We start from the raw sequence: 18,408 nt of genomic DNA, 5'->3' as shown, positions 1-18,408 counted from the left end.
GGAGACCACGTTCAGAAGGGGTTATTTGAGTCGCAGATAAGTTGTACGTTTATGCAATGGTGTTAGGGAGGCCAGCGATGTTATGAAATCCTCTCTTGACTGCGACTTGATCCTCTGCTGTGTACGGAAACTTTATGTATTGTGTGGCTAGTTGATTTATTGCATCCACGACTCGAGGGAGAGCGTGGCTGTGATATGCCCACCCTGTCCCCCAGCTCCCGTTGAAATGTTCCAGTGGGCAAAAAGCCAAGGGTCGACAGTACCTGCAGGGGGGACAGGGTTGGACCGAAGTGTGTGGCTCCGAAGTGCTGGCTCCAAGTGGATGCACAGATCTATAAGAACCGGTCGTGGGAGCCTAAAGCGTCCAAAGAGGAACTCATTGCTCTCTGAAAAAAGATCTATGTGATCCTGAAACATTCGATCCCTCCTTAGGGCACGATCAGCAATCTCTTGCAGCAGCAATATATATGCCATTATTTTGCGGGCCTTTGATGGAGAAATGCCACGTATAAATAGGGTGGGGGGGTTACTAATTGATGGCATGGTTTCCAATGTACTTGATTAATGTTAAATCATTGGCATCATTTTAAAATTCTCTGTAAATTACCAAAAATATGAAATAAATAAATGACATAATTATCACTGTAATATTGTATTTTATTGAACTGCATAAGAGAAGAAAACACAACGATGCCAACATGTCGGCACTGAAATGTGCGTAAGAGTACTCCTGAGTGTTCATAGGATTTGTTTTTACCTAAGAATAAATCCTGGATAAGACAAATTTAATGAATGCCAAAATCTTCGTAAAATCTTCTTAAGTGTGACTTAAGAACAAATTTGTTCGTAAGAACAATTCATGAATGAGGGCCATTGTTTATTCTTTTTTTCAAGGTGGTACTTAACCAAGACCAAAAGACTAGGGATGCAAATTATCGATTAATTCATTAATTGTTAGTTGATGGACCTTATCAATCGATTAACGATTACCTGATAAGATGCAATTTTCCTGAGAACTTAAATTTAAGGGGAAAATTTAAGCTGAACATTACTTATACAGGACTCTACACTAGTTTGTTAGTTTATTTTTAGAGCAAAGCACAATGAAAAATGTTTAAGTAACACGTTATTTGGTAAATGGTCTTTCCTGCCACTACACTATGATGATTACTGTATTCAACTACTTAAATCACAGTAGCATAAACTGATTTGTTGAACTCAGCCTGATGTAAACATTAACAAAACACAGGCAGCGCTATGTTTTCCCTGTGTGATGTTCAGGGACAGGTCAGGACAGTCTGAAGACAGAGAGCTCTGAGGTTGAAGTCTTGCACCGTGAGTCAGTGACAGGTCTGTAGGCTGCTTACATCTTACATCAGCTGCAGCAGAGGAAACTCCGCTGTTCTCAGCTCCACTGCGACAAGCGTGTTTTAATTTTTTTTTTTTTAAATTAAGCTCCAGTAGCGACTGGCTAAACTACGGGAGGTTACTGTAAACCGGCTTGGATCCGGCGTGTTTATCAAAGCTTGGTCACAGTGCTGAGGCACTGGGTCGGTTTGAGCTGCATTCAGGCTACATTAAAACGTTATAGATCCATGGGCAGTGACCAGTGTCGGCGGCTTTTTAACTCGTTAAATAATTGTACTCCAGTATAATCAGTACTGTGTAAGTTATCTCCAAAGAATAATGGACAATGTTGCTTCTTGTTGAGGCTCTTTATTTCTCCTCTCGTGTCATACGCCAGCAGTACTTACAACTAACGCCGGAACTATTTTCGCCACCATTATCAGTACGCATGAACTCAGATCAGCGTGCATACACAAAACAGTCTCCTGAATACAACACTCATACGACATCTCCCCTCTTTTGAGTCATAGACATAAATGTATGCAAACAATAACCAAGAAAATCTGTAGTGTCTCTTCTCCTAAGAATTATACAACCGAGGCAGGTAATGGTAAAGAGAGAATAGCAATTAACCTTAGTATGATTAACCTACAATGTAGGTTAGTGGAACACCCTGTAACTTAATAACATGTTTAACTTGACAGCCACTTATGAACCAGGCAAGAAAGTGCTGTAACACAACTGGAAGAATAACATTGACAGTGCATATCTGCATTCAGTCCCTTCTTTCATTCTCTATTATTTCCCTGAGGTTTTGGGGTAGACTGCCTATTCACCTCCATAGCTGCCGGAGATAATTCTGCTCCATTGTTGGCAAGCTATGTGTTAAGTACATACAAAGTCTTTAAATCTGTCAGGTGGATGGATGACTCTTCCACTGGAAGTCACCCAAGCCTGATCATGTCCCCCAGGCTCCGCTGGAACAGTTTCTCTGACAGGTGAATCTGGATGTGAGGACAGGGGTGATGATGGTTGTTCACTAGCCTGTGTGCTCTCTGTCTCGCCTGGCTGTTGAACTGGAAGGAAGGCTGGGTGCAGGTGGTGCCTGTTCCTCCGCAGTGTTCCACAGTCTGTCTGGATCAGGTGGGACCTTGGTGTTGTGTGTGGTTGTTGGACTGTCCCTTCTGTGCTCTGACACCGTGCCGCCTGTTGTAAGTGTAAGTCAGGCCACTTTGGGGCGAGGACTTTGTCACCTGTGGGCACAGTTGTCTTAATCTGATGGCCCAACATGAGCTGTGCAGGGCTGGCACCCATGGCTTGTAGCGGTGTGGCTCTGTAGCGGTGTGGCTCTGTAGCTCATAAGAGCCAGGAACGGGTTGGTCTGTAGAAGAATCTTTTTTGCCATCTGAACTGCCCTCTCAGCCTCATCGTTGGACTGAGGGTAGTAAGGGCTGGAGGTGAAGTGTTTAAAGTCATAAGCTACAGAAAAGCTTTGAAACTCCTTACTAGAAAACTGTTGTCCGTTGTCTGTGTGTAGCTCATCTGGACCACCACCACCTGGCGAAGATGTTCTTCAGTCGCGCACAGGTGGTCCCAATGGTCATGTCGGGTAAGTGTGCTATTTCCAAATAGCGAGAGAAATAGTCAATGACAATCAGATAGTTTCTCTTTTCATACTCACAGATGTCGGCTCTGACCTTCTGCCATGGCCTTTGAGGTAGCGGTGTTGTCATCAGAGGCTCCTTCCTCTGTGTTGGTCTGATTTGCATGCACTCAGGGCACTTTGTCACCAGTTCTTGCATCTCCTTCTCTAGTCCGGGCCACCACACACTCATTCCTGCCCTCTCGTGATACTTAGTGATGCCCTGGTGCCCATCATGCAAACAGTGGAGTATGTCACCTCTCATACTGTGTGGGATAACAAGTTGATCTCTATACAACAGAAGTCCCTTTGAGGTTGACAGGCTGTTACCCCATTGGTGGTATGCTTTGGCCTGTACTGGGACGCTGCCCACATGCTTTGGCCATCCATGTGTCACCAGTTTACTCACCAACTGCAGGTCACGGTCAGTGCTCATCTCTTGCTTGATCCGCTGCAGCTTGGAGGGCGACACTTGCCATGCTGCCTGAGCTGCATCCTCGAACACTGAAACATCACAGGTCAATTCTGATATTTCGCTCTGTATTACGGATAGTGGCTGTCTGGACAGTGTGTCAGCTACTGTCAGTGTTTTCCCCGGCACGTACTCTGCAGAGGGGTTGTACCTCATCAGATGCATGAGCAGGCGTTGGCACCTCAGAGGAACCATGTCGAGGTCTTTGTTGTTGATCAGTGGGGCTAGTGGTTTGTGGTCTGTCTGCACTGTGAAGCTGTCTAATCCATACAGGTAGGTAAAGAATCTCTCACAGGCCCAAACGACTGCCAAACACTCTTTCTCCATCTGCGCGAAGCGCCGGTCTGCATCGGTCAATGTTCTGGAGCAAAAAGCTACTGGTTTCACTCCCTCGACATGGTGCTGTAGCAGCACACCACCCAGCACGAAGCTACTTGCATCTGCGCTCACTATTGTGGGTTTGTTTACAACATAGAATGCAAGTGTGGGTGCTGTGGAGATGAGTTGTTTCACCTTGTTGAAAGCGTCGACTTGTGCCGCATCCCAGGTCCATACTGCATCAGTTTTCAGCAGGCATTTGAGGGGTTTTATCACTTCTGACAGGTTGGGTAGGTATCTACCCAAATAATGAACCATACCCAGGAACCTCTGGAGGCCTGGCATATCATCTCGTGGCTTTAGCTCTGTGATGGCACTTACTTTTGAGGGGTCGGGGTGGTCTTCATCGAGGTACCCCAGGTAGTTCAGCTGCTTTTAATGCAGGCGGCACTTTCTGTCATTGAGCCTCAAGCATTCTCTGCATTCTCTAGGATCTGCAGGACATTCTGGAGTCTCTCTTCATGCTCTTTCTCATCCCTGCCGTGGACGAGAATATCATCCATGTACACCTCAACTCCTTCCTGGCCTCTGAACAGCACCGACATATCCCTCTGAAAAATCTCCGGCGGGCTGGAGATCCCAAACGGGAGCCGCTTGAAGAAGTGCCTCCCAATGGGAGTGATGAACGTGGTCAGCTTGGCTGTTTCCTTCTCCAGTGGAATTTGCCAGAAGACACTAGCTGCATCGAGCAGGGAGAACACTTGGGACTCTGCCAGCCGTGGCAGTATGTCATCAATAGTAGGTAAGACGTACCTCTCCCTTTTAACTGCCATATTCAGTTTCTTTAAGTCAACGCAGATTCTCACATCAGCTGTTCGTTTGGGGACCGGAACCATCGGGGCGCACCACTCCATTGGTTCTGTTACTTCCTCAATGACGCCACACTTCACCATTCTCTCCAGTTCAGCTTTAACTTTGGGGAGCAAGGGTGCGGATACTCTCCTCGCAGTGTTCACGCTGTACGGCACAGCATCGTCTCGCAGGCATACTTTAACAGGTTTTATCTTCAACAGTCCCACATCTGTATCAAATGTGCTTTGTCCATTCTTATCACCTGTCTCTTGGCCACTGCAACGGCTCAGCCTAAGAGGTTGCTGCAGCTGTTTGTTTTGACCACATGTATGATGAACTTGTATTGCCAGCCTTTGTACTTTGTTAAAGCTGGGAACTGTCCTAGACCATCAAGTTTTCCTCCTGGGCTGTCAAAGTCCATGTCATCGCTTGCTAACTGGGGCAGGTGTTTGAGCTTGTAGTAAGTTTCATCTGATATCACACTGGTATCAGCGCCCATATCAACCTTGAAGGTCACAGGAGTGTCTCTGATGGCTAGTTTAACAGTCCATGGTGTATTAGTGTCTGCAATGTAGGTGTACTTTGTTTTGATCTCGCCTAGAAATTGTCTGCCACTGTGGTCAGCCTCCTGCCCACTGTGGTTACCTCGTTCACTCTGGCGGAGCGACACACAACAGCAAAGTGTCCAGTCTTATGGCAGTTTCTGCACTGAGCATTTCTGGCTGCACATGCACATGTATGTTTGGGGTGATCCTTGCCGCACCTGAAGCACTGGCCCCTGTCACTGCATTGTCCTGGGCTCCCGGTGTGGAAACTGCCATGTCTTTTTCCCCTTCCTCAGCGTTGTGGGGTAGGAGTTGCGCATGTATATGTTTGCACCACTTCGCTGAGGTACCTAGCGTTGGTCGAGCCGGCTCTAGCCTGCTGGCTTATTTGCCTTTTTATTTGCTTTATTACTGTCTCACAATCTCCACTGCTCTTTCCAGTGTTAGGTCCATTGTCAACTGCAGTTTTTCCGATAACTCCTTGTCTACAATCCTGATGACCAGCCTATCCCGAATATTCTCAATTTTCGCCGGACCAAACTGGCAGGTCTCAGCTAGCTTGTAGAGGGTGCAGATATATTCCTCCGCCTATTCACCGTGCTTCTGCGCTCTGAGATAAAAACGGGCCCTTTCGTGGATAACGTTCACTTTAGGTATGAAGTAGGTGTTCGATTTTTCCAACACTGTCTCATAGTCGTCAGCATCTTCATCCTCCGCGAACAGAAAAGTGTTGAACACCTGCTCAACCTCTTTGCCAAGTGCATAGAGCAGCGTGTTAACCTGCACCGCTCCATCTTCCAGTTTTAGCTTTGTAGCCATACAGTACCTTTGAAACCGCTACCACCACTCCGGCCACTGCTCCGGTCTAGTAAAGTCCAGTTTCTCGGGAGGATTAAACTTTGCCATGCCCCACGTCCGAGTCGCTTTACCTCTGACACCATGTGTAAGTTATCTCCAAAGAATAATGGGCAATGTTGCTTCTTGTTGACGCTCTTTATTTCTCCTCTCGTGTCATACACCAGCAGTACTTACAACTAACACTGGAACTACTTTCGCCACCATTATCAGTAGACATGAACTCAGATCAGTGCGCGCATACACAAAACAGGCTCCTGGATATCACACTCATACGACAGGTACGCCTGAAACTCGTCCAGTGAGAAACGTTCCCCGGTGCAAAAATAAAAAAATATTTTATTTTATTTTAATTTTTTTTGAGATGCGTTAATTTTTTTAACTCGTTAATTTTTGTGTAATTAATGAATCTTAATTAACGCGTCCCAGCCCTAGTAACAACATATATACAACTGTTTTGTGCATTTGTACAGTAGCCCTTAAACCTTGAATGCCTACGACTGGAGTCAAATCTCAGTTTGTTCCATGTTATATCCTTATGTTGGCCCATTTTGCCGGCCATTATTCATATGTATGTGTATATAGCTTGATCAGGCTATAATAAAAACAGCTGTTTTTCAAATTATGTCTGTGTATTCCTGATACACTGAGAAAATGAGCTTGTAGTGATCACTACCAGCTAAGCTGAACATCTCCCAAGTCCTCTCAGCAGTGTACGCAGTACAGTTGAATGTATATTGTGCTACATTTGTATAGTGTATGCATCTTTGTTAGTTTACTTGCAGGAATAAGAAAAAAAAGTTAGCTATACAGAATATTATTTGATCTTTTCCACCATTAACTGCATGGAGGTGTGCGGTTTAGGTGCCCTAAATACCCCTATATTTTAAAGTGAGACATTGCTGCGGGATGTTCATGTCTCTCCCTTTAACTCCACTTAACTCTGTTTACTAGAACTAAAAAATTGTTTACCAATTTTATTAGGCAAAATAAACGTCCCCGATTACGCTTATCCTTAATATATCTACCATAAGACTGAGGAGGCCTCCAGTGCCCAAACATCAAGTGGTACTACTGTGAAGCTCAGCTGCAGTCCATCATGCTTTACTTCTCTTCTGAAAATACCCCTGCCTGGATAGACTTGGAATCATGCTCGGTGAGGCCGAGCTTACCTCTTAAATTGTTTTTGTATTCAGTGGATCGGAAAAGTCTGAGGAAAAATACAAACAACCCTATTGTATTAAATATGATTGACATTTGGTTTGATACTTGTAAATATCTGAACATCAATCCCTCTTGGTCACGTTTTAGTCCTATTTGGGGTAATGCCAGTTTCAAACCAGGGAGTAGCGATCCAGGTTTTCGAACAAGGGCTGAAAAGGGATTAAGGAAAGTGCAAGATATGTACAGAAAAGATGATGTATTTATGTCCTTCTCAGAAATTTCAACCAAATATAGCATCCCAAAAAACAATTTATTTAAATTCCTTCAAATTAGGAATTTTATGTCATCATCTTAACACTATTCACTGGAAATGCCTATTACTTTTTCATTAGAGACAGTAATTATAGGACATTGTTATGGTAAAGGTTTAATTTCATCCCTTTATGATTTGCTCATATCCGGGTCCGATGAATCTTTAAACCATAAGTTGAGACTGTGGATGGAAGATATAGGTGATGAAAGATCACTACAAGACTGGAAAGTGGCATGTATGAAAGCTCAGAAACAAACAATTAACAGCAACCTGAAACTTATTAAATATAAATGGCTGATACGCTGTGACGGCCCCAGGCCTGGGTGTTGTGTATAGTGCACTGTTGGTGGTTGTCTGTTTGTTTGTTTTGCAGGTCTGATGCAGTGGTCATTAGGTTGACAGGGAGCACCTGGCCAGTGTTCCCAGTCGGGCCTATTTAACCCCGCCTTCTTTGACGCCATCTCTCTCTGTTCGGCACTCCACGCAGCACCTTGCCAGCGTGCTGGTTTTCCTTTTGTTTGTACTTATTTTCGCACTTACAACATGCACTTCACATTAACCATTACACCCATACACTTTCCTACACCACTGATACTGACTTCCACATCCCACATGATTGAGTTTTCCTTATGAGTCTTATTTACTTTAATTAAACTTTGTTTAATTATTAACTAAGTTTGGTTGCACATCTCCTCTTTTGTTGCGGCCCACGAGCCGGTCGTAACAAATTGGGGGCTCGTCCGTCTCGAAGGTCGGTTTTTTTTTTTGTAGTTGTTTAGTAGTAGTTTTTTGTTGTTTGGTTGAGCGCTTTTGTTACGTGAGAGCACACGTCAGGTAAGTGGCGGTGCGTGAGGAAATCCCTTAAATCGAGAGGTTGGGCTCGCGTGTGAAAGTGACGTCATGATGGGGATTCCCTTTGTCACGGATAACGTAGTTCACCTTATATGGTGAGTTTGATTGCGCGCGGGAGATGTGCGTTTAGGTAAGTTGGTGCACCTGTGCAGCTGTACTAGGAGTCGGGGAGAAGTGGTTGTTGTTGTTTGCTGTCTCAAATTGTGAATATTTACGGAGGCATGAGAAGGTAAGTGTCGGCCCATATGTGTGTTTGTGTTACCTGAAGGAGTGGTTCCCCTTGTAGGTTTTAGCGGCGTCTCCCCTTTGGGTGGCGTCGTGGGGGGGTTGGTAGTGTTGGGGTACAGCGGTTAGAGCTTCCTGTTCCCTTTTCCCTAAACTGCTCGGGAGCACATCCGTGGTTTCGGTGGGGTTGCCAGTTTCTGGTCGCCTCTCCGGGCCAGCGGGCTACTAGTGCGCAAATACCCGCCGCTACGCCTCATGAAGTCTAGGGGGGAGTTAGCTAGATTCTGGTTAGGTAGATAGCGGGGAAGCTCCGTTGGAGGCCGTGTTGGCCTGTCTGCACACTGGTCCCGTCACGTTGCATTCTCTTGTGTTCGGTAAGTCGTAATGGATGACGTTGTTGAAGCGTTTGTGCAGGCGCCAACTGAAGCGTTGTTAGATGAGTGTACGAAGGATCAGCTGGTTAAAATAGCCGGTCATTATAATGTTGAGGTTGGCGATAAACGTGTGAAAGAGACAGTAAAAGCAAATTTGAAATTCAAGTTATTAAAAATGAATGTGTTGGATGCGGGAGAGGCTGTGTCCGTCTCCGCAGGCGCCGAGGGCGCGCCTCCGCCGTTAGCAGCGCGTCCTGGCGCCGGGCTGTCTTTTGAGCGGCAGAAAGAGCTGCTATTGTTGCGGATGAAATTAGAAACTGAGAAAGAAGTTGCCGTGGAAAGGGTGAGACAGGGCATTGAGCTAGAGAAAGTGTTGTCGGCTGAAAAAATGAGGCAGGAAACTGAGCAAGTGAAGCTAGACCTGGAAAGACAGAAATTGGCTTTGGTTCGAGAGGGGAAGGTCGCGGGGGATGATGTGGTTACTGACGGTATCTCCGGTCCAGGTGGCACCCCGGTAAGATCGGACTTTGGCGATTTTAAACTGGTCCCTAAATTTAATGAGAGAGACCCGGAAACTTTTTTTTTGCTGTTTGAACGCCTGGCTGAAGCTCGTGGCTGGTCTGAGTCGACCTGTACGTTGATGTTGCAGTGTGTGTTAACCGGTAGAGCGCAGGAAGCGTATTCGTGTCTCAGTAGTAGCGACAGTGTTAAATATGATGTTGTAAAATCGGCTGTTCTTAAAGTGTACGAATTAGTTCCTGAAGCTTATCGCCAACGGTTTCGAGGTTGGAGAAGAGGCGATAAATCTCACTTGGAGTTCGCTCGTGAGTTGTCAACTCAGTTTGATCGTTGGTGCACGGCAGCTGACGTTGATTCTTATGATGGTCTGCGGGATCTTATGATTTTAGAGCAGTTTAAAAATTCTGTGCCGGGTCACATTGCCACATGCATAAGTGAACGTAAGGTTAAGACGGCAGCCGAGGCCGCCGCACTGGCCGATGACTATTTGTTAACACACGGTAAGGATACTTGGTATCCGGGGACGCGCGGTGGTGGCACACACAGAGAATTTCTCAGGTGGGAGTGCATGGTCTAGTCGCCCAGCGAAAAGTGCTTGGTTTGGTCAGAGAAATGAACGTGGGTCCCAAGAGGCGGACAAAATTTGTAATTACTGTCACAAGCGAGGACACTGGAAAAGAGACTGTTTTGCTTTTAAGGCTAAGAATAAAACTGGAGCGAGTGTGTCTCCTAAGTCAGCAATGTGTGTGGGGCCTGTTCCTGACCGGGCGTTGAAGACTCGGGGTGTATTGAAACCGCCAGTGGTGAGTCCAGATCTGCAGTCTTGTTTGCCTTTTATCAGCGATGGTTGTGTTTCCTTGGTAGGAAGTGATGAAAAGGTGAAAATTAAGATATTGCGTGACACGGCGGCGTTTGATTCATTCATTGTAGAGTCAGCGTTACCTTTTTCGCAGGAGTCTTATACGGGTGCTTTTATACCGGTGCTTGGAATTGGGCTGCAGGTTCTGCAGGTTCCTCAGCATAAGATGATGTTGTCCTGTGGTCTGTTTCAGGGTGAGGTGGCGGTCGCTGTGCGCCCAGCTCTGCCCGTGGATGGCGTGACGATGATTTTAGGAAATGATATAGCAGGGAGTCGGGTGTGGGCCGATGTTCCACCTCCGGCCATTGTTGCTTCAGCGCCTCTGGTCACCACTGAGCCTGATAAAAGCGTAACAGATTTTCCTGAGGCTTTCAGGGCCTGTGCTGTCACGCGCGCAATGAAACGTGCGCAGTTGGTTGAGTCAGGTCACGCCGAAAAAGATGACAGTTTACAACAGTATGATGTCACATGTTTTAATGTTCCTTGGTCTATTTCCCACAGTGAGTTGGTGTCGGAGCAGCATGCTGACAGTTCCCTCAAGAGTTTGCTGGACGTGGTGCGGCCTTCTGGGGAGGTAAAACAGGAGTCTCAGTGTTATTTTATCCAGAATGAGGTATTGATGAGGAAGTGGGTCCCCCAGGGCGAAAATTTTGTGGGTGAACCAATTTATCAAGTCGTGGTGCCCTCCAAGTTTCGTAGAGTGGTGTTGCAGATTTCCCACGACGAGTCTGGTCATCTGGGCGTCCGAAAAACCTACGACCGCATTCTGAGGTACTTTTTCTGGCCCAAACTGAAAAAAGATGTTGCTGAATATATAAAATCTTGTCATATATGTCAGTTGACCAGCAAGCCCAATCAGAGCTTGAAGCCTGTTCCACTGTGTCCAATACCAGCCATAAGCCAGCCTTTCGAACATCTAATTATTGACTGTGTAGGCCCGTTGCCTCCGTCTAAATCAGGTGCAGTTTACCTGTTAACTGTAATGTGTCAGAGCACACGGTACCCGGCTGCGTACCCCTTGCGCACAATAACTGCCAGGTCTGTGGTGCGTGCATTGTCTCAGTTTTTCTCAATCTTTGGAGTACCCAGAGTCATCCAATCTGATCAGGGGTCGAACTTCTCTTCTCATTTGTTTGCACAGATTTTAAAGCAGCTGCGTATCAGTCATAGTCAGGCATCTGCTTACCATCCGCAGAGCCAAGGGGCTTTGGAGCGGTTCCACCAGACGCTCAAATCTATGTTGCGCGCATATTGCATTCAAATGAACAGGGATTGGGAAGCTGGATTGCCATGGTTGTTGTTGTTATCTGCCAGAGAGGTGGTTCAGGAGAGCACTGGGTTCAGCCCTAACGACCTGGTGTTTGGCCATACTGTCAGGGGTCCCTTAGCACTGTTGCAGGATAAGTGGAGGGAAGAACAAGTGCCCCAAAATCTTATTGAATATGTAAATGGATTTAAATACAGGCTGTATAAGGCCCAGGAGGTGGCCAAGAATAAATTGATATCTGCGCAAGGCAAGATGAAAAAACTTTATGATTGCCAGGTGGAGAACCGGGTTTTCCTCCCTGGGGATCAGGTGCTCGCTCTCTTGCCAATTGTTACCTCTCCATTTCAGGCAAAATTTTCTGGCCCATATTCAGTGGTGAAGAAGGTATCAGAACTATGTGATAGCTACCCCTGATCGCAGGTCACCTACTCAACTCTGTCATGTCAATTTGTTAAAAGCGTACTACACCCGAGCGTTGCAGCTATCGGAGCAGAAGGCGCAGGTGCCTGGTGTCCACCCTGTTTGTGTGTCTGTGTCCCCTCAGGCTGTGGCAGAGCAAGAGGGAGATGACTTACCAGGTCCTGATGAAGCTGTACTGTGTGGTCGTCTGAAGAACTCGGAGTCTTTGCAGAATCTGAATGGTTTGCTGGGTCATTTGGAGACGTCAAAGCGTGGTCAATTAGTCGACCTGATTAGGCGATATCCAGGTCTCTTTGGCGACACACCTACTCGTACGCATTTGCTGGAACATGACATAGATGTTGGGGATTTTAAACCTATTAAGCAAAGATTTTATCGTGTTCATCCGGAGAAGCGCAAGTGTCTTGACGCTGAGGTGAAGTACATGCTTGATAATGGTATTGCACAACCGTCTTCCTCTAGCTGGGCGTCTCCTTGTTTGTTGGTGCCCAAGTCTGATAACACACCACGGTTCTGTTCAGACTTCCGTAAAGTTAACCATGTGACTAAGCCAGATTCTTTTCCGCTTCCGGGAATGGAGGACTGTATTGATCAGGTGGGGTCGGCTAAATATGTGAGTAAATTTGATCTTTTAAAAGGGTATTGGCAGGTTCCACTATCAGAGAAAGCAAGGGAAATTGCTGCATTTATTACACCCACTGGTTTGTACTCATACACAGTAATGCCCTTTGGCTTGAGAAATGCACCGGCAACGTTTCAGCGCCTTATGAATATGGTAGTTGGAGATCTAGAAGGTTGCTCAGTGTATTTGGACGACGTTGTCATCTATTCAGAGAGTTGGGATGACCATCTTGGTCGTATTACAAAGCTGTTTGATCGCTTGGCTCACGCCAATTTAACAGTAAATCTGGCCAAGTGAGTTTGCCAAGGCTACGGTAACATACTTAGGGCGTGTAGTGGGGCAGGGCATGGTGGCTCCGGTGCGTGCAAAGGTGCAGGCGATTGACGACTATGCCCCGCCTCCAACTAAGAAGGCACTGATGCGATTTCTTGGACTAGTTGGTTACTACCGGTGTTTCTGCAGGAATTTTTCTACCGTGGTTGCACCCCTGACTAACCTGTTGAAAGCCAAAATGAAATATGTGTGGTCTGCAGAATGTCAGTCAGCTTTTGAGAATGTCAAGGCCTTGATCTGTAATGCCCCTGTTTTGGCTGCTCCACAGTGGGATAGGGCTTTTAAGTTGGAGGTGGATGCCAGTGCTGTGGGCGCAGGCGCAGTGCTGTTGCAGGCTGATGATCTCGGGGTGGATAAACCATTGTGTTTCTTTTCCAGGAAGTTCAACAGACATCAACTAAACTATTCTGTAATTGAAAAAGAAACGTTGGCATTGATTTTGGCTTTGCAACATTTTAATGTCTATGTCAGCTCTTCACCTGTAGTGGTCTTTACAGATCATAACCCACTGACTTTCCTCAGTTCTTTACAGTCTCCCAATCAGAGGTTGGTTCGTTGGGCTCTCTTCCTCCAGTCCTACAGCCTCGACATTCGCCATGTCAAGGGACGGGACAATGTAGTGGCGGATGCGTTGTCTCGGGCACCTTGTTAGTGATTGTGTAATGTGTTGTGTTTTGTTTTGTTGCTCTCCACTTTATCCCATATTTCTTGCTCTCTCTCCTCTTAAATTAGCTTCAAGGATCCAGTTGCTGAGGCAGTGGGAGAACGGAAGATTGTAGGGGACATAAGCGGTGAGGTATTTAGTATTATTGCAGTTATTAGTATTGTGTTAGGAGTGTAGTTTTCAGTAAGTATAGAGGTACCCTATACAGTGAGTTTATATAGTGTGGCAGTTTTGGAGCCAGGGTTCCCTTTGGGGACCCTGACTTTATGGGGGGGGGTGTGACGGCCCCAGGCCTGGGTGTTGTGTGTATAGTGCACTGTTGGTGGTTGTCTGTTTGTTTGTTTTGCAGGTCTGATGCAGTGGTCATTAGGTTGACAGGGAGCACCTGGCCAGTGTTCCCAGTCGGGCCTATTTAACCCCGCCTTCTTTGACGCCATCTCTCTCTGTTCGGCACTCCACGCAGCACCTTGCCAGCGTGCTGGTTTTCCTTTTGTTTGTACTTATTTTCGCACTTACAACATGCACTTCACATTAACCATTACACCCATACACTTTCCTACACCATTGATACTGACTTCCACATCCCACATGATTGAGTTTTCCTTATGAGTCTTATTTACTTTAATTAAACTTTGTTTAATTATTAACTAAGTTTGGTTGCACATCTCCTCTTTTGTTGCGGCCCACGAGCCGGTCGTAACATACGCACATATATAACCCCAGTCAAATTACGTACGTTTAATGATAACATCCCTGATACATGTATTAAGTGCAATGAAGCAAGAGGAACGATGCACAACTGCGTATGGGAATGTGTGAAAGTGAAATCTTTCTGGCAAAATATTATCAATATGATCAGATATTAGAATTTACCACTGGACCCCAAGCTTTTTCTTCTGGGTATATACCCAACTATCCCACAATTACAAAGTAAAGAAGCTAGATTTGTAAATATGTGTATATTACAAGCTAAATGTATCATTTCCATTAACTGGAAAAATGTTAATGGACTAAGAATTGGAAGGTGGATTAAAGAGATGGCTTCAAACATGACAACGGAAAAGATAACATACATTATTAGACGGAAGCAACATGTTTTTGATGACATCTGGAGACCTTTTATATGTTTTTTAAGACATGATGCTAATGTTGGTAAAATACTACAGCAGGAGGAGGCCCTGAGAGAGTAGATATCCATGTGGTTTGATATAATGTCCTGAGAAACACCCTTGAAATACATCAATGTTATTTTTTTTCAATATTTGTAAATTTTTAAAGCAAGTGGGTGCATATGTGCACTGAAAAAAGTGAAACTACTGTGTCATTCCTTTAAAGTGTATTTTTAAATTGGTCTAATGAAAAATTATGGGTTAATTTTGAAACCTGATGTTTTCAGTTTGCTTCAAAGCAAATGTCACTACCTGTGGATAAAATTAAAAGAATCATTTCTACTCAAATGGTATTTTCACTTCAAACCAAAAGTTTTTGTTGGCTGCCGCGGTCTTCTTGTCGTGAACAACAAGCGTCCGACGCCACAAAGCCAAGCTACTAATGAGACAGTGCCGTTTTCTGAACTACTACAGCTGAGAGAAAAATTCTTTTGGTCTTCTGCTGTATGATTAAATCACTTCCTGCTACACAAAGGGGAGATAGACTTGTGTGCGTACATTCAGAGTAGCCTTTTATACAATAAATGTCTCTCTTTTGTCTTTTGTCAGGTTGGTGAGAAGGATGACGCTGAAAGAGAGCTTCAACAGTGCACAATGGCAGTGTTTGTCATCAGAGAGGAGGAGGATCCGCAGAGTGTGCAGTCTGAGTGTCAAGCTCTAAACATGGGGTTACTCAAAGAAAGACATTTGGATACAGCATGTTGATCTTGAGCTTGTGTTCAAATACATCCCAGGATAATGTTAGAAATGAAAGCCTGTTTTGAATCAAAGCTGTTTTTTCTCTTATTTATAATGACCCCTGATATTCTCTCTTAACAGAATTTTTTGTGTTGTGTTGCGCTGATACTAACATTGAAAATGTGAATTATGCTAAATTCAAAATGATCACCAACAGCACTGGTAATGGTTCCTTTTCTTCTTAAACTGCCATTGTTCATAATTACATCCATAGCAACTGTGTGTATCCTTGGTTTATTTATTTTTTTTGGCTTCCTTGCATTTATAATGGTTCAAAATAATGATATTCATACCTTTTTGTCAAAGGAAAGCAAAGATTTGATGGACTGTTAGAAAGTCTGTTTTTATACTTGATGTCTGTTCCATTGCATCTCAAGCTTTGAAGAAAAGTACAACCAGTTATACAGGTTAAGATGTGCATGTAAATGGATGTGTTTCATAAGGTTTAAAAAGTAACATGTTGAAAAGACCAAATGTTTTATTTTACACACAAGTTTTATTTTTTCTGTGTAAAACACATACTTTGAGGTGATGCCTATTTCAAATTCATCAAAAATAAATGGTCCTTTGAAGATAATTTTCCTGTTTTTTAAGTTTTCTCTTTAGTGAATCAGTTCAGTGAATTCTAGTCCTATATTATAGGGAATTACATTTTGTTTATGGTGATATATCAGTTTTTAAAAAGGCAAAAAATATAATTGTATATGTAAGTAATACTTTGGCTTGTGACTAAAGAAAATGTATTTATTATGGTATAATTAGTAAAGTACTTTGCACTGAATCAGAAATTTAACTTGAGAATTTTTTTTTGAAAATTGCATGTAACAGAATAACAGCAATTCAATCAGTTTATTCCAAAGTAAAATTTATAATTGGATGTAATGGTAAATATTAGGTTTTCCCAAATTAAAAACACAAGTTGTAAAAAAGAAAAAAAAAAAAAAGTTTATGGTCTTTGGAATGAACAATGTTTTTACTTTGAATGAAAGCACATTTTTTGCTTTGTTTTGAAATACAAAATTTATTTACATTGAATCAAAATTTACATTTTCAACCAAATCATAAATTTAATTTGTGAAAATAATAATAAATTTAGGTGTAACAAATTACAGTATTTTTTAAGTTGATCCAAAGTATCACTTTTTTCAGTGTATACATTATGTTTATAGTGCAGTAACCTATGACAATAAATACTTTGATTTGTAATGAATATGTGTCATCCTCCAACCCTGTCATTTAGCCAACCTTTGACCTCCTAACTACATGTTTTACTAAGTGAAATACAGAACATCTTCAGTGTTACTGGTTTTGAAATTGTATTGTTTTCTCCTGACCTGTTATTCAGGGGAGTGAAGCTGGTGTGTCTGAGACGATTGAGGCCGAATGTGTTAAAGTGCCACAATCAACTCTCAAAAAAGCATCACGTCAATGTAGTCCACCCTCCAGCTTGATCATGGCTCTGACAAGTCCACAGCAAACACTGAAAAAAGTGATATTTTTGATCAACTTAAAAAAATACTGTAATTTGTTACACCTAAATGTATTAGTTTTTCACAAATTAAATGTATGATTCAGTAGAAAACATGAATTTTGATTTAATGTAAATACATTTTGTATTTTAAGACAAAGCAAAAAAATTTGCTTTCATTCAAAGTAAAAACATTATTCATTACAAATAATGTTGCACCGATACCGATACCAGTATCGGACAGGGCCCCGATCGGCACTAAAATGGTGGTATCGGCATCGGCGAGTACCAACAATTAGGGCGCCGATACCATTTACCGATGCTGGTGTGACAGAAGGCAGCCTTCTCTCTCCCGACACTAACTTTTACTTGTAGAACGGCTATGCTCATCACGCTCTGTGTTGTGTTATCACACGCGATCACTGTGCATGCCTGCCAAGCACGCCAATCAGCTATCGTTATTGACCTGCTCCAGACCAATGAGAGCAGGCCAATAGCCACTCTTAACCAATGCCGGGGCAGCTTTTTCATGCAGAGGAAAAACAAACCAGAAGAAAATGTCGGCGGTGTGGAAATACTTCAGCATAGATATGGCGTCGAGTACAATAGCTATATGCAAGACTTGCGGCACGAAAGTTTCGAGAGGTGGAGTTAAACAGACCAGTTTCAATACAACAAACCTAATAAAACATTTGAAGACGAAACATGTGAACAAATACAAAGAGTTTGAGGCTGCAGCAACTGCTAGCAAGCGAGAGCAGGGTGTACAGCAGCAACAAACTCTGGTCAGTTCATTTCGTAGCAAGGAGCAGTGGAGCGAGAAGAGTGAAGCAGCAAGACAGATGTCGGAAAAAATCACCGAAATGACTGTTCTCTGTAACCTGCCCCTTTCCTTTGTTGAAAGCGTGGGGTTCCGTTTTTTTATGGCTCACGCAGTACCTAAGTATATGGTCCCAAGTCGCAAATACATCACGGAGACGACGATCCCTGCACTAAAACAAAAAGTAACTGAGCTTGTTTTAAGAAAGATGGAGAAGGCAGGGGCCATAAGCTTTTCAACTGATATCTGGAGCAGCCAAGTCTCCCCACTTTCCCTGCTTAGCTTGACGGCCCACTGGGTGGACATGGAAACATTCGTTCAGGAAAGCGTAGTACTTAATGCGAATGAATTCAAGGGATCACACACCGGCGAAGCTATTGCAGGAGCAATAGAGAGCATGCTGCTCAACTGGAGCATTCCGAAATCAAAGGTAAGTTTACTTGTCTAGACGTTGCTATTTTCTCTAAATTTTTCACTTGTCTTTTTTAGTTTATTCACCTATTGTCACCCATACCAGGTAGGCAATAAAAAGTTCTACTGGATTCACTTTGTATTAGTCTTTTTCCTGTT

At 43.9% G+C, this 18,408-nt stretch overlaps 1 protein-coding gene across 8 annotated transcripts; it reads left to right on the top strand.

The window, feature by feature from the left end:
- The first annotated feature begins 4,597 nt into the window (after positions 1–4,597).
- On the top strand, positions 4,598–15,354 carry LOC119005771. Of its 8 annotated transcripts, XR_005070582.1 has the most exons (4): positions 4,598–10,281; positions 10,531–10,741; positions 10,839–10,911; positions 13,712–15,354. XR_005070582.1 is itself a non-coding variant. In XM_037073706.1 (3 exons), the coding sequence occupies exons 1-3, from the start codon at positions 8,970–8,972 to the stop codon at positions 13,818–13,820; spliced, it is 996 nt and encodes a 331-aa protein (XP_036929601.1). In that variant the 5' UTR covers positions 7,793–8,969; the 3' UTR covers positions 13,821–15,354. The 8 variants fall into 8 exon arrangements, 3 of the variants coding, with proteins under 3 accessions (XP_036929601.1, XP_036929611.1, XP_036929621.1); XR_005070583.1 differs by lacking the exon at positions 10,531–10,741; XR_005070580.1 differs by having other exon boundaries at positions 10,531–10,911.
- Positions 15,355–18,408: the final 3,054 nt, after the last annotated feature.

This window comes from Acanthopagrus latus, chromosome 2 (genome assembly GCF_904848185.1).
Source record: "Acanthopagrus latus isolate v.2019 chromosome 2, fAcaLat1.1, whole genome shotgun sequence".
NCBI lineage: Eukaryota > Metazoa > Chordata > Actinopteri > Spariformes > Sparidae > Acanthopagrus > Acanthopagrus latus.
Note: the sequence above shows the minus strand (reverse complement) of the source record. Positions and strands in the feature narration are given on the sequence as shown.

Bases quoted from the DNA above. Each gene is read 5' to 3' on its own strand.
- LOC119005771 (XM_037073706.1), top strand. From the start codon at position 8,970: ATGGATGACGTTGTTGAAGCGTTTGTGCAGGCGCCAACTGAAGCGTTG. The intron at 9,784-10,838 runs GTGAGTTGTCAA...TATTTCCCACAG, and splicing joins ATCTCACTTGGAGTTCGCTC to TGAGTTGGTGTCGGAGCAGC. The intron at 10,912-13,711 runs GTAAAACAGGAG...CTCTTAAATTAG, and splicing joins TGGTGCGGCCTTCTGGGGAG to CTTCAAGGATCCAGTTGCTG.